Genomic DNA, 16,437 nt, shown 5'->3' on the forward strand with positions numbered 1-16,437 from the left:
CCTCAGGTTCCTCATCTATAAGAGGGAAATTATGTCTTTCTTACAGAGATTATCATAATATATGTAAAGCATCTAGAATAGTGCCTTACACATAACAATCACTCAGTAGATGATAGTATTTTTTTTAATGCTTATTTATTTTGAGAGAGAGAGAGGGAGCACAAGCAGGGGGGAAGAGCAGAGAGAGAGAGAGAGAGAGAGAGGAGAGAGAGAGAATCCAAGCAGGCTCCACACTGTCAGCACAGAGCCTGACACAGGGCTCGATCCCATGAACTTCGAGATCATGAGCTGAGCTGAAATCAAGAGGAGCCAGACATTCAACCGAGCCACCCAGGTGCCCCAACTTTTTTTTAAAGTTATATCTGGGTTCTTTTTGCCTCAGGCTCTGCTAGTAAATTTAAGTATCTAAATATTTGATAATCACTTTTATAAAACCTAGTTTTAATTCCTCAAAATTATAGTGTTAAGCAAGGTATACCTGTGCATATTTTTCTGAGGGGAATTTTTTCCCTCATAGAAATAAATTTATTTTGTACATCTTAATATCTGCTGTAGAACAGGCTGGGGAAAGGAGGTTCTTACAAATCTTCTCCATAACCAATTCAGAAAGGTCTTCCTAACGTTATTAATACCAGCCTTTGAAGCAGTTCTGGTGTCTGAATCAATTTTGTTTATACTGTGGATAGACTCTTTTTATTTCTTTTTTTTTAATTATTTATATTGTAGTTAATATACAGTACAACATTGGTTTCAGAGGTAGAATTCAGTGATTCATCATTTACATTCAACACCCCGTGCTCATCACAAGTGCCCTTCTTTTTTTTTTTTTTTTTTTTTTTTTAAACGTTTTTTTTTTTTTTTTTGGGCAGAGGGAGACAGAGCATGAACGGGGGAGGGGCAGAGAGAGAGGGAGACACAGAATCGGAAACAGGCTCCAGGCTCCGAGCCATCAGCCCAGAGCCTGACGCGGGGCTCGAACTCACGGACCGCGAGATCGTGACCTGGCTGAAGTCGGACGCTCAACCGACTGCGCCACCCAGGCGCCCCACAAGTGCCCTTCTTAATACTCACCACCCATCTAGCCCGTCTCCCACCCACCTCCCTTCATCAACCCTCAGTGTGTTCTCTAGCAGTTAAGAGTCTCTTGTAGTTTGTTTCCCTCTCTTCTCTTTCCCTGCCCTTCCTATATATCCATCTGTTTTATTTCTTATATTACACATATGAGTGAAATCATGTATTTTTCTTTCTCTGATTGACTTTTTTCACTTAGCATAATATATTCTAGCTCCATCCACGTCATTGCAAGTGGCAAGATTTTCTTTTTTTTTTTGATGGCTGAGCAATATTCCATTGTATATATACATCTTTATTCATTTGACAGTCAAGGGACATTTGGGCTGTCTCCATAATTTGGCTATTGTTGATAATGCTGCTAGAAGCATTGGGTTGCACGTACCCCCTTGGAATCTGTATTTTTGTATCCTTTAGGTAAATACCTAATAGTGCAATTGCTGGGTCATAGGGTAGTTCTGTTTTTAGTTTTTTGAGGAATCTCCACACTTCTTTCCAGAGCGGCTGCATCAGTTTGCATTCCCACCAGCAGTGCAAGAGGGTTTCCCTTTCTCTGCATCCTCACCAACACCTCTTGTTTTGTTGTTAATTTTATGAATTTTAATGCTCATATGTTTGTAGAAAATATTTATTGAATATAAATCTATGCCATTTACATCCCTCAAACTCAGTCAAGAAGCTAGAAACTGTTACTTAAAGTTTCTTCATGGTGCCTGGTTTTTTTTGTTTGTTTGTTTTGTGTTGTTTTTGAGAGACAGCACATGCAAGCGCGTGAGCAGGGCAGGAGCGTAGGGAGAGAGAATCTTAAGTAGACCTGCACCTGGGGGGTGGGGGTGGGGTGCACACACACAAGGCTCCATCTCACAACCCTGTGAGGTCATGACCTGAGCTGAAATCAAGAGTCGACGCTTAACTGATTGAGCCACCCAGGGGCCTCTCTGCATGGTGACATTTAAAACATACTATAAAATTATAATGAAAAGTTTCCCTTCCCAAGTAGGGAAACCACAAGCAGTGTTATTTAAGCCCATTCGAGAAGTACAGAATAGGCTTTGCCGTATTTTTTAAGAAAGTGATTAAGACAGTATGGAAGCAGAGTAGGAGATTTATCTCCAATCTTTTAGAAAATATTACACATTATAAGTGAACTTGTTGATGAAGCAACTAATTCACTAACCTGAGGCAAATAGCGTACATTTGAGTAATAGGGTCATCTTTACCGTAAACCTGCTTATACCAAATTATAGCTATAACTCTTCTGAGAATGAGCAAATAAGGCAGATGTAGAGCAAGTGTGACGGGACCTGTTCGAGAAGCTAATGGCCAAACAGCGTTCAGACAGTTACAAACATAGTCACTGTAGCTTGTTTTTCAGAAACTACTAAAGGAGAAGAATTTCATACCTATAAAGTTTATAAGGCTGTTAAAACTAACCGTGGAAGATAGGACTGATGGACTTGGTAAGAATATACCTAAAAGGATGTATGCAGATGTCACAATTCTAGAATAATTGGTATTGATTATTCTCCTCATTTTGCTTGTTACTTAGGAAAGGATGATGTTGATCTGAGAGAGGGGAGCAGTTTCTAAAGCTGTAGTGAGAGGCTTATATAGGAAACACACTTTAAATATACTTAAAGTCGTTTTGAAGTTCTCTTATTTGCATTTTTTTTTTTTTTTTTTGGTAGTGACTTTATCCTCAAATTGTCAGTGGTATTAATATTATTCTCATATAGTTTGGGACTTTAAGTTACAGACTCCTCCTGATGGAAGTTTTTTCCTCACTGTGTGTGTGTGTGTGTGTGTGTGTGTGTGTGTCTGCGTCTGTTCTGTCTTCCTCTCTGTCATTCTGTCTCTCTTCCTGTCATTTTTGCTGTTATCTCCATCTACCTTCAGTCTACGACTTAACCTAAAATTGGCAGGTCTGCGTTCCCATAGCCTGAGTCCTGCTACATGGCTTTCTTTGCCTTTTCTGTCACTGGAGACTTGCAGCTTGATATCAGTTGTAGCTCAGATTGTCATTCCTAACTTTTTTCCAACTTCTTTCACTGAGAGGGGAACCCCATCTGAGCTTCACTTCCTGAGTCTGTTCCATCCCTTGCACAGGTGTGGTTTTGGTCCCCATTACCTACCCTGCAGGCATAGAGCTCCTGGTCACCTCTGTCTAGTTCCATACAGTGAGCCCCATTGTCCTGCAGCTTTAGCTCCTGCGTCCCACCAGGAATTTCTGCTGCATTTCTGTTCCACAGAGAAGTTTATCTTGTTTTTTTGAATGTAAGGATGTGTGTGTGTCCTTAAAGTGCATCTGTGTAGAATCGAGGTGTTGTAGTCCTCATTGGTCACTGACTCTACCACATTTTTATTATTCTTTCCTTTTTTCCTAATCCTGTTGTCCCCTTTGCCTGACCCACTAACCAAATATCAATGGGTAACCATTCTTGTGAATTTAAGGTTATTTTCTTCCAATCTGCCTGCCATATGTATGTTTGTCTCTCTATAGGAAGTTTATAATAGTATTTTGTGTGTGATTGTAAAAACTTACATAAGTGATACATAAATCTTTGTTTTTAACTTCTGTCAACATTATTTGAGACCTATGTTGCTGTGTATCAAGCTACAACTCCTTCTGAGTCCTGCAGATTATTCCTTTGTATGTTTGAAAGTCTTATATTTTGTTATCCTGTTATCTGGTGATGGCACTTACATTGATTCCAAATTTTTGTTCCTACAAATAGCATTATGACAAATAATCTCCTACACATCTATTACCTGTGTTAATAGTTTCTCTCGCATGTTGGGACATTTAATTTCATTATTGCCAGATTGCTCTCCAGAAATATTTGTAATTGGTCAGTTACATCATTTAAGACAAATCTTTTGAATGGTTATTTGTTATTTCTTCTGAGAGAGAGAGAGAGAGAGAGAGAGCGCGCGCATTCAGGGGAGGGGCAGAGAGAGGGAGAGAGAGAATCCCAAGCCCCATGCTGTCAGCTCAGAGCCCCATGCAGGGCTAGATCTCACAAACCATGAGATCATTACCTGAGCTGAAATCAAGAGTCTGATGCTTAAGGAACTGAGCCACCCAGGTGCCGCTAAGGCAAATCTTTTAAATGATAATTTTCCCTTGTTATGGAAAGGTACAGGGTATGTCAGATAACGAGTACCTAATGAGTACCTGAAATTAACTTAATAATTTCCATATCATAAGAGTATTCTGAGGATTAAATGATTGAAAACAATAGTTTTTACAGGTTTCTTCATAGTAAAGCAGAGAGCCACGATATGTAAATAAACCTGAATTAGATCTAAGTAATTAGATTTACCATGGTTTGATGGAAAATATTTCGTTCATTAGTGAAGTTCCCCTAAAGCACTTCCTTAAGATTCCTGGGATCACAGATTGAAAACCCACTAAATTACAGTTTATAATGCCATTTTAGAGCATCATCTACAATATTAAATATCTCCTTGATTAAGTTTGGTTTCTTTTTCTTCTACTGCCATTTTATGAAACTTAAGCAAATAGTGTTATCTCCCAGAAGAACACTTAAAAATGAAGACGTTTACGTAGGCGCTTGCTTCCATAAATCCTCAGTTGAGATAGTAATCTCCCTTCCTGGTGTTTCTTTGAGGTAAGTTGGAGGAAGATGACTTTGGCCTCCCTAGCTCATCTTGGTTGGCACTGGGCCTCTAGAGGAAAGCTGAAAGTAGTTCTGCAGTCTCCAGTTCTAGTCCCATGCTTTTGCTCCAGGCCACGTGGTGGTCCGTGCCTATGCTCTCCCGCCCCTTTTATTTGTGGGCCATCACAGATGATGGTCTTGGTCTTGAAAATGAACACATGTGGTGTATATTTGTCCTCACAGCGTGTATCTCCAGTTGTCTCTTCCATCTCTTTCTCCACAACCTTCCATGTTCATTTCCTCTTTCTCTTTCTATACCACCCTGTCAGTTTGCATTTTTATCCGGAATTGTCATTTCTTATTTCTTCAAGTTTGATGTGTTGACTATTTGTTTTTCAGTGATCAGGAACCTCCCTATTCAATGATTACATTGCACGAAATGGCAGAAACAGGTATTTTTCAAATTTTTAAAAAAATATTTTCTAATGAATTCATAATTATGGAAAATATGGCCACTTTTTTTTAAATAAAAGATTCCAAAAGTACTTAATACACATGACCAACGTGTGCAGAAGTTTTCCTATCCAAAGGTAAAAATTAATAATCACTATATATTGCATCCTGAATATGTAGCTGCACCTCTCAGTAACGGTTTTATTTCACCTAAATTATTAAAAGAGAACTTGGGGGAGCATTGACAGATCTTTGACCAAAACTCTTCCAGAATGGGAAGGGTAGTTTTTTGGCCCTTAATTTCCTAAGTATCATTCTGAAAGTAGAACCAACTGCTTCAGATATTTAATCTTCTCAGTACGCTCCTATGTTATAAACAAGATGCTGAAAACTATTTTAATTATAATTTGAGAACCCAGGACCATAGCTTCAATTCTCTCCAAATAAAGATGCCGCCAAATCACCAGGCTCCTGCAAATTAAGAATCTTTGGTTCTACCGTGATGACTACAATTAATGACTGTCTATGCCAAATGTTAACTGCTTAAAAGCTACAAGATGAAAGCCAAAAGTGTTTCTATTTTAATATAAAGTCACCTTGTGTTATAAGTGATATATTTTCACATTTTAGAAATAGTGGCTCTACCATATAATCTTATTGATTTGCTCTTAGATGAAGGATGGTTGGATGTTGTCCAGTCTTTAATTAGAGTTATTCCATTGGAAGATCCACTGGGACCAGCTGTTATAACATTGTTACTAGATGAATGTCCATTGCCCACTAAAGTAAGTTAATACTTCTCTTTAATGAAACTGTCACCTATGCTTAAACACAGGATAAATGCCTACAAAGAACCTTTGATATAATGCATTTCCTCTTTATACATTTGTGGTCTGTTTCATTCAATATTGACTGAATATTGACTGAGGAGCATTATGTAAACTTTTTTATTTCTAATGAAGTGCTACATCCTCTTTCTATCACTAACTTACTATAAAGCTTTGGTTTAAAATTTTAAAATGTTAAAAATTAAAACATTTATATTTGAAACAGCAATCTTCTTGAAGTTGGAAGACGATGTTCAATTGCTGAGCTGATTTTCTTACCTGTCTCTAAACAAATTTCCTCATAACAAAAGGTTTTCTTTAATGTTTCCTATTAAGAGAAAAAGCTATTATACTAAAAGCCCTTGTGAGTCTAACATATTAAAGATTGGTATGACCTTGATTTTCCCTTAAATAGAACAAAAGTATCAAGCTTTCATTGCCTTAGTCCATATCTTCTATGGAATGGGTTTTTTGTTGTTTTTTTTTTTTTAATTTTGGGTGCTGGCATCTGTCATTTGGTTGAGCCTCAGACATTTGGGCACAACATGGAAAAACTTATGAACAGAAGAGAAAAGCCTTTGGCCCAGTCACTGATGAAATGACCTTTACCTAGGCTTATGAGAGGTTTCTGTTATAATTTGCCTCAAAGACTCTGGTGAGCTTTGTTCTTGCTTGATTAAAAAAAAAAAAAAAAAAAAAAAATGTAAGTAACCTTTTACTTAAACATCACTAAGACCCTATTATTATCAATCATATTGGCATTTGGGTGGATTTAGTCTGTTTAATGATTCAGGAGTAAACAGCATATTTTTTTAATACAACTGGTACATTTTTTTTTTTTTAATGTTTATTTATTTTTGAGACAGAGAGAGACAGAGCATGAGCAGGGGAGGGGCAGAGAGAAAGGGAGGCACAGAAGCTGAAGCAGGCTCCAGGCTCTGAGCTGTCAGCACAGAGCCCAACACGGGGCTCGAACTCACGAACTGTGAGATCATGACCTGAGCCGAAGTTGGACGCTTAACCGACTGAGCCACCCAGGCGCCCCTACATTTTGAATGAAGTAGAATTTAGCAATTCATGTAAGAAAACTTCCAGGTTGATCAAATAACATTGGTATCATTGGGTGCATTGTATCATTTTGTATGTGCATTCTGAGTTAACTTCATAACTGGCTATAGCTTTTGTCTCAAATGATTCCCCTGGAGGAAAAAACCTAAGTGATGATATATTTACCAAATTCCCTTGTACATTTTTGTTTTTAGGATGCACTCCAGAAATTGACTGAAATTCTCAATTTAAATGGAGAAGTAGCTTGCCAGGACTCAGGTCATCCTGCTAAACACAGGAACACATCTGCAGTCCTAGGTTGCTTGGCTGAGAAACTAGCAGGTAACTCTGGAAACCTCTACCAAGAAAGATCTTCAGTTTTTTTTGACATGATGGAGAAGATTGCAGGTCTTTAATCAAACCTGTATCAAAAAGGAGTGTCTCAAAAGAAATAAAATGAAAATTTAATTTAATTTAATTAATACTGAGGGACAAGAGCTAACTGGAAAAAAAGTACTCAAAGTCCAAAGAGATGAATGCAATCTAATTTAGCTTTGAGGATTTTCAGAGACATTTATTTATTTTTAAATGTTTATTTTTGAGAGAGAGAGAAAGAGAGCACAAGTGGGGTAGGGGCAGAGAGAGGGGGACACAGAATCTGAAGCAGGCTCCAGGCTCCGAGCTGTCAGCACAGAGCCCGACATGGGGCTCAAACCCACGTACTGGGAGATCATGACCTGAGCCGAAGTCGGATGCTTAACTGACTGAGCCACCCAGGCGCCCCCAGAGAGACATTTAAAAGAAAAAGTTGTACTCATTTGCTTTAAAATTAAGAATAAAAGGTTAAATTCAGTATAATAAATAAAGATTATGGAGGTATATATTTATGCATACAATAGATAATATACATTTATGCACTTTATAGAGTTTAGCTAGATAATAGAGACCTACAAGGTAGGAGAAGAAGAAAAGGAACTGTCATTGGAGCAGTTCCTGAGAAGAGAAGCAGATATTTAACTTGTTTATGAACATTACCCACTTTAGGAAAGTTAGCATCAAAGTGCAGATGAAGAGCTCAGCTAGTTAGAATCCTGTATGGTGGAAGAAACAATGGATTCCAAATCCGGACCCGTGGGTACTGCCTCCGATTCTGCCATGTGCACCCCAAATGCACCAGAATGAGTGACTTCACTGTGGGCTCCATTGCTCAGCTGTGAAATAGAAACAGTACTATTCCCTGCCTCAGAGCAGGAGGCTTGAATCAGACACTGTGCGTGAGAGTACCTTGTCAAAGAGTTCTAAAAAACAATTTTACTGTTATTAGTTACTGATGAAAAAGAATATGGCCCATTTCATTGTATCTTGTGTTTGTTATGTTTGTCCAGGTCCTGCAAGTATAGGCTTACTTAGCCCAGGAATACTGGAATATTTGCTACAGTGTCTGGTAAGTGAGGCATCAAAGCCAGTTATTCTTAGTCATCTACAACTGTGCATTTTTCTAAAATTGCCAGCTTAACCACTGGCACAGAGAATGGAATCAGTTATAAATTTTATTTGCAGGTGTTTCCTGAGTGTTTATCTATTCCCTCCTATGTTCAAAAAAAAGAAAAAAAAAGATGAGGGCGGGATAGGAATTTATTGCAAGCAAAAGCAGCTGAGTTGGTCTGGTTTTAAATTTAGTCCTAAGATAGCTGCTATGATTGGCTTTTGTGTGTGTGTCCTTAGGGTCGGCCAAATGGTAGTAGGGAGCTCTGCAGCGGAAACAAAATTACATGGCATTCCAAGCCAGGAAACTGTCAGGTCAGATTGCCAGTGCATACAAATCTCCACTTCTTCCCTCCCCCTCTGGCTACTGCTCTTATAACTGTTGTCGTGGAGTACTTGATCTATTGTCTGTGAAGCTTGCGGTTTGCTGAGGTTGTACTGTCAGATCTCTTACACTGCTGGACTGCAGACTTGACTGGTCTGTATTTGTTAAAGTTATTTCTGCAGGCCTCCTGAGCATTGGCCTTCTTCAAAATCTCAAAGACCTTATTTTTCAATACTTATATGATATGTACCTAAGACACACCCCACTATGCTAAGCAAGCCCTGTGGGGATACAAAAGTAGTATAACCAGTCCTTTGCCCTTAAGAAGTTTCCTGGTTAACTGGGGGAACAGAACTACTCGGACAAGACAGTTGGCCTCCATTTTATGACAGGGCATGATCAAGGGCAAAATCCCCTCTCTCAGACTAAGTGCCATAAGAGTACTGAGAAGGTGATGGGGAGGTGGAAGATGGTGGTGGTAAGGGCCAGGAGAGCCATGGGAGACAGGCTTCCAGATGAAGGTGGCATCTCAGCTAGGTCACATCATAGGTTAGGATTTGTGCACACTGGAAGGAAAAATGGGTTTTGGCTAAGGGCCCATCACCAGCAGAAGCTCAGAGATAGAAATGACCATGCTCCTGGCATATTACAGAGAATTGTCTGTTCAGGAGACAGTGTTTAGAGACAGGAGGACAGGCCTGAACATCCTGATGGGGAGGGCTCTGGGCCTGAAAAACCAGACTGAGGAATTGAGAGTGGATATGGCAGGAAGCAGGGTACCGAACAGGCTTTGCTGCAGGGCGTGCTGTGAGAGTTGCAGAACCTTTGAGCCCCAGGGAAGTGAGTAGGAATCACCTGATGTTCTAGAGCTCCTTTGCAAGCTGCTAACGTAGCTGTGGTAAAGGATGGCTCTGAGAAGGTGTGATGTTAAGCAGGTAGGTTTTTCTTTAAATGATGAACGCCTGTGATGTGAAGTTAAATGTAATTTAAAGAGCGCTGTCCCACCTACCATTAGCATTTGTGGATTTCCTTGCAGAGAACAGACTGAAAACTAAGCCATAAGGTATTCATTCCATCATTTATAATTTTGGAACCTGGTAGTAATGTGTGGTTCCTTTAAGGCTTCTGAATAAAAGTCATTCTTAGCTACAATTCTAGGTTTCTGTTTGGCTTGCTTAAATCACTGTAAGAATCCGCATGGTTTTCTTTCACAAAGCCCTAATATAAATGTTACTAAGTGGAATAACAGTGCATTTAACAAAATACTTCTGAAATTTGCATATCTGTAAATGAACCCGGTGGCTTCAAGAAAATAATATACAATTTTATGAGACTCTGTCTTGGTTCCTTATTACTAGCAGTATTAGCAAACAGAGGATTAAGGACTCAAATGAGTAAAACTCTTCTGGTTGCTCCAAAAAAATCAAGCACATATTGGGTAAGAAGAAGAAATTGGTAACTCGCCGCCTCTGCAGGGGAATGATGTTTTTGCTTTATGTTTCTCTGTCTTTTGTTGTCTTTCAGAAGCTACAGTCCCACCCCACAGTCATGCTCTTTGCACTTATTGCACTGGAAAAGTTTGCACAGACAAGTAGGTATAGTGACTTCTTGCACTAATGATCTTCTGAATTGGCTGTTAAAAATCTTATTTTTATTACTTACTGGATGAGCTTATGCTTTGAGCCCCATCAAACAGGTACACGTTCCGTATTTGTCTGGGTAGACACTTCAAGGCCAGTGAGATATAACAGGGACAAAAGCCAAGAGTTTTTCACCTAAGAATCAAAGCTTAATGACCATGGTTACTGACTTTTTATAGCTAAAAAGTTAATGATGAGGGGTGCCTGGGTGAATCAGTCAGTTAAGTGTCCAACTTCTGCTCAGGTCATGATCTCACAATTCAGGAGATTGAGCCCTGCATCAGACTCTGCTCTGACAGCACTGAGCCTGCTTGGGATTCTCTCTCCCTCTCTCTCTGCCCCTCCCCCATTTGCACTTTCTCTCTCTTTCTCTCTCTGACGCAAAATAAATAAACCTAAAAAAGAAAAAAAACATTAGTGATGAGATTGCTACTTCCCAGAAAGTAGTCAAGGCTCCTGGGCTATGTCCTTATTCTAGTTTCCAAGTTTTCTAATTGCCTGTCCTCACTCCTTCCCACCCCTTACCTGCCCAGCAAATCATCCTACCCTTTCATGGTTAATTCAAGGTTTATGTCTTCCCAAACAGGTGAAAATAAATTGACTATCTCTGAATCCAGTATTAGTGACCGGCTTGTCACATTGGAGTCCTGGGCTGATGATCCTGATTATCTGAAACGTCAGGTCGGGTTCTGTGCCCAGTGGAGCTTAGACAATCTCTGTAAGTAGCAATTGTCCTTCCAAAAAGGAAAAAGCCTGTTTCCCCTTCCAAACCCATTTCTTACACAGGACCACTATTCTGTAGTGAATGTGACACTTACCTTATAAGGTCCTATACTGTAGCTTGGCTGTATTCTAGCAGAAAAACATTCTAGGGACCCTCTAGATAAGAATTATATGGAATGCTTCTAATTCCAGCACTCTTTCTGTTCACAGACTTTTACTGATACCCTACTTCCTGCTGCATCAGGGCCATTAATCAAATGGCAGTGTCTAGGGGTGCCCGGGTGACTCAGTCAGTTAAGCGTCTAACTCTTGATTTCAGCTCAGGTCATGATCTCATGGTTCATGAGTTTGAGCCCAGCATCGGACTTTGCTCTCATAGCATGGAGCCTGCTTGGGATTCTCTGTCTCCCTCTTCCTCTCCACTCCTCCCCCATGTGCATGCGCCTGCTCAGACTCTGTTTCTCTCTCTCTCTCTCTCTCTCCCTCCCTCCCTCCCTCCCTCCCTCCCTCCCTCCCTCCCTCTCTCCCTCTCTCTCTCTCCCCCTCTTTCTCAAAAGTAAACATTAAAAAAAATAGCAGTGGGGCACCTGGGTGGCTCAGTCAGTTAAGCATCCAACTTCGGCTTAGGTCATGATCTTGCGGTTCATGAATTCAAGCCTCACGTTGGGCTCTGTGCTAACAGCTTGGAGCCTAGAACCTGCTTCAGATTCTGTGTCTCCCTCTCTCTCTGCCCCTCCCCTGTTCTCTCTGTCTCTGTCTCTCTCTCAAAAATAAATTTTAAAAAATAGCAGTGTCTAATCAACTCTTCTGACACAAACTATCTCCTCACTGTCCTATAAGCGGGCCCCAGTCATTCCTGCCTCTGGGCCTTTCCCTCACTTGGAGTTCTCTGTCTTTACTCTCCTCCTTATCCTAACTTGGCTCTTCAAAACTCAAGACGCGTCTTACCTGTGTCAGGAGGGTTGCTCCCAGCTTTTCTTGTTCCCTTCCAACAGCTGCTACAACTAAAACTACCCCTACTACTAATCCTCACTCCCCCTCCAGAGTTAGCACTGTGTAGAAGCACGGCTGGACGTGTGCACCCCCTGCTCCTGCCACAGCACTGTGGGGAGTTGCTTTGTGCACTGCCTGTGTGGTGCCAGTGAAAGAATCGTTCTTAGAAAGTATAGTTTGGCTTTGGTTGCATGCAAAATAACAAATCCAGAGAGCAGAAGCGTGAACCTCACAGTGCTGTCCTAGCCTGTCCTAACTTTTGCTTAATTGATCCTCATGTGGTCGTGCAGCAACAGAGCCAAGGTCTTTAAGTCTCCCTACCAATTCTGCCATTTCTGAGCACCTCCCCTTAACTAGAATGGCAGCCAGTGATGACACTAGCTTTTTCCCCACAACAGCCTGCCTTAGAAACATGACCACTTTTTCTTTTGCAGTTTTAAAAGACAGTAGGCAGCTGACCTATGAGAAAGTGGACTTGAATAGCATTAGGGCCATGCTGAATAGCAACGATGTCAGCGAGTACCTGAAGATCTCGCCTCATGGCTTGGAGGTAAAGCTTTCATGGATGGAACATTCATGGGGAGGAAATCTTGGTCTCATTTTCACACCCTGGTTCTCAACAAAAAAGCAATTTTTTGCAGAATAGATGGAAGTTCATTTCATACTCCAAGAGTGTTTAGAGGTAGAACTGACAGACAGAAGGTGTTTGGGATATTACTTAGTCTTTTATATCCCACACGTGCTATACTCATAGCAAGTAAGCACTATAATATTTTTTGACAATTTGATTTTTTTTTTTTTTGTAGCTTCAAGTTTTCTTTAAATTCCAGTTAACATACAGTGTTAATATTAGTTTCGGGTATATAATTTAGTGATGCATCACTTACATACAACGCCCAATGCTCATCACAACCAGTGCCCTCCTTAATGTCCATCACCCATTTAACCCATCCCTCCACCCACCTCCCCTCCAGCAATTGTTTGTTCTCTATAGAAAATTTGATGGGGGCGCCTGGGTGGCTCAGTCAGTTGAGTGTCCGACTTCAGCTCAGGTCATGATCTCACACTCTGTGAGTTTAAGCCCCGCATCGGGATCTGTGCTGACAGCTCAGAGACTGGAGCCTGCTTCAGATTCTGTGTCTCCCCCTCTCTCTGCCCCTCCCCTGCTCATGCTCTGTCTCTCTCTGTCTCAAAAATAAAAATAAAAACATTTAAAAAAAATTTTTTTTTTAAAAAGAAAGAAAATTTGATGTAAATATGTCTGTTTTCAATCTCTGCCATTTTATTCAGCTAAAGGTACAAAGACTAGTGTTTCCTAAAGAAGCCCTTCCTTTTTAAATCCCTGCATAACCAGTTGTATTCTGTCTAATGTTCCCCCTCTTCCCTGTGTGTTGGAAATGTTGCCGATTTTGTGGTGCACGTTGGTGAACGCTGCTTCTGTACAAGAAGGCACCATAAGTCACTAGACATGTCAAGATTAAAGAACTGTTTGAAGAGTGGCTGCAGACAGCTCTTTGATCTTGCGTATTGCCAAATGCCTCCGTAGTTTTCTGCTTTAAATTATCTTGGGGTATCCCGTCTTATACCCTTCAATGTCCTTCTCTGTCTCCATACTAACAAGTGCAGGTTAAGGCCATGTTAATGCATCTGTAAAAGATTCCACTGTGAAGGTAAATACCTGTAAGTACTTCAAAAAGAAGCAGGAGCCCTCGTTAATTCTTCCTGTGGCCATCTTTGAGGCCTTTCAACCCTGTTAGGACTCCTTGGGGATAAAACCATAAAACAGAGTGTGCTTCATTCTGTTTTGCACTTTTTGTACCTGGGGATGCACAGAGAAGGAAATGACCATCCACCAGAAGCTTCGATAAGGAAAAAGACTCCACCTCTGAGCAGTCACTTGTCTTTGGTGGTCTCCAGGCATTGATGGTAGACTATGACCCGCTTTGGTTTTGCCAGGCTCGCTGTGATGCTTCCTCTTTTGAAAGCGTGCGTTGCACCTTCTGCGTGGATGCTGGGGTGTGGTACTACGAAGTCACTGTGGTCACTTCTGGCGTCATGCAGATCGGCTGGGCCACGCGAGACAGCAAATTTCTCAATCACGTGAGTACCCTAGAGAACTGTGTGAACAGGGCCAACCTCAGGCTTTTGGTGAGCGGGTGGAGGACACGGCTTTTTCAGGTAGGCTTGCAGCGTCATCGTGCCTCGGGGTGCACCACGTGCTGCCAGATCCCTCGCACAGGGGGTGCCGAATGGATTCAGAAAAAGCAAAACACAAGTGAAACCGCCCGTCAGCTTTTTTCCCCCTCGAGTTTCAAGTTCACATTCGTTTTTACCTACAGGTTGGCTGTGTCCTTTGTCTCTGTAGGGTGTCTCCTCCCCCAGCCACATTGCTGGCTTGGTTTTCGTATTGGGACCCAGCATGACTTTTACCTTGCATTTAAGCTTTAAGAAACTTGTAGGAATTCTCTTCCTTTCATAAAATACTAAATATTGGCTTGACTTCTTTAACTTGACTTTTATCTTGTGATTGGTAGGCACATTTGTTTTCAATATTTAGTATTTATCTTTTGTTGTAGAAAGCTGGCAGGTAAGAGGGAAGATAAATTCCACTAGAAGAAGCAGGATTCAGCTACCGCTGCTCGAGTGTGAGGGCAGGGCTTCCTCTCTTTCCTGTAGATACTAATTTCTTGCCAATTTATGCCCTTCTGATGCCCAGCCTGATCGACTTTCTTGTGTTTTTCCAATTTTAAGCTGTTTGGAATCAATCCAGTTTTGATCTGGAATCTTTTGTGTGGATGTATGATTTTTACCCTTTGAACTGGGAAAACACTTTGGATTATTTTGCTAATTTAAACAGTAGTCTCCCATCTGTAAGGTGCTAGGTTGGGTGATAGAAGTGAACCAACAAAACCAAACTCTGCTTGCCTGCTATAGGTATAGTTTCGGAAGGACCGTTTCAGCAAGGCTGTGTAGCATCTTAGAATTGTGCATGGCCTTTTACTAAACTCCTTGCTGGAGAGACAACTGGAGGAAGAGAGTCAGTGGAGAGGTCAGATTCTTGTCCAGGATAGAAAACTAGACCCCAGTCTGCTGTTGCTTTTGTCGGGACCTTTCTCTGATGAAGGGCCTCCTCATTGACAGCACCTTAATTAACACCTGGATGCGTGAGGCTTTATTGTGGCACCATGTGGTCAGAAGTACACGGGTCTGGAGAACAGTGCTGGTTAGTCTCTTACTTCCCACCTTGGGCACTGATTTAAAGCAGGTAGCATCAATTATCCTGACAATCTGACCCAAAGGAGGTCCCGAAGACAATTTTTTAGACCTTAGGGGGCAAAAAGGTTTGTTTCCAGAGCGTTGTCATTTTGGAGCCCTTCCTCTGACTCCCACAGCAGCCTGTACTGCCACCACGTCCATTTCACATAGGACAAATGGAGACTGGGAGGACCTAAAGAATATTGGACTAGAATTCAGGCTCCTTCCTGTTCTATAAGAGTCATCTTCTTTGCATTTGAAAACGGAAAGAATCTCAGAGAATTAGCTAGGTTCCTCATTTGGGTGTAAAAAAAGTTGTTCCAGAACTAGAAGAAAGATGGAAATCTCTAGGGAGGAAGCTCTAGGACATTTGTTTCTCGTCATTTGGCGGCAGCACCACCACCGTACCCCCCCGCCCCCGCCGCCCATGAGTCTATGTGTAGTATATCTAATTCTTGATATTGTAAATTTTTTTTAATATTAAAATTTTTTATTATTTACCAGTGAGGCTGCCACTAATTTCTGCCATATCATTGCAGAAACTTTGGCTCCTCAAATTAAGATCCTTAAAATGCTGTTTTCCTATCCTCTAAATTGCTTGACAGACTTTTAATTTCTTCCTTTAAAAATCAAAACCAGGGGTGCCGGGGTGGCTCAGTCTGTTAAGCATCCACCTCTTTGGTTTCAGCTCAGGTTATGATCTTATGGTTCATGAATTCGAGTCCTGCGTCGAGTTCTGTGCTGACAGTGCAGAACCTGCTTGGGATTCTCTGTCTCTCCCCATCTCTTTGCCCCTCCCCAGTGTGTGTGCTCTCTCTCCTCTCAAAATAAATAAATTAAAAAAAATGTTTTTTAATCAAAAAACATTTTTTTCCTGATCTAAGTACTTGTTGATTCTCTATTAGAAGTCAATGAAGTCTGATACCTCTTTTCCCAAACGTAGGATTTTAATCATGTTGCCATACTTACAACTTTGCTTCAAATGGACGTTCTGGTAA

The 16,437-nt window shown here is 41.0% G+C and overlaps 1 protein-coding gene across 2 annotated transcripts in view; it reads left to right on the plus strand.

Annotated features, from left to right (window-relative positions):
- RSPRY1 (ring finger and SPRY domain containing 1) overlaps positions 1–16,437 on the plus strand; it is a 46,106-nt gene that overhangs the window by 13,761 nt on the left and 15,908 nt on the right. For both annotated transcript variants that reach the window (XM_049622192.1, XM_049622191.1), the window contains exons 3-10: positions 5,091–5,143; positions 5,817–5,929; positions 7,234–7,360; positions 8,404–8,462; positions 10,353–10,419; positions 11,055–11,186; positions 12,619–12,734; positions 14,141–14,284. In XM_049622192.1, the coding sequence (XP_049478149.1) occupies positions 5,091–5,143; positions 5,817–5,929; positions 7,234–7,360; positions 8,404–8,462; positions 10,353–10,419; positions 11,055–11,186; positions 12,619–12,734; positions 14,141–14,284 (811 nt within the window). The remainder of the gene's footprint in view (positions 1–5,090; positions 5,144–5,816; positions 5,930–7,233; positions 7,361–8,403; positions 8,463–10,352; positions 10,420–11,054; positions 11,187–12,618; positions 12,735–14,140; positions 14,285–16,437) is intronic.

The sequence above is a fragment of the Panthera uncia genome, assembly GCF_023721935.1.
Source record: "Panthera uncia isolate 11264 chromosome E2 unlocalized genomic scaffold, Puncia_PCG_1.0 HiC_scaffold_19, whole genome shotgun sequence".
In the NCBI taxonomy this organism is placed as follows: Eukaryota; Metazoa; Chordata; class Mammalia; order Carnivora; family Felidae; genus Panthera; species Panthera uncia.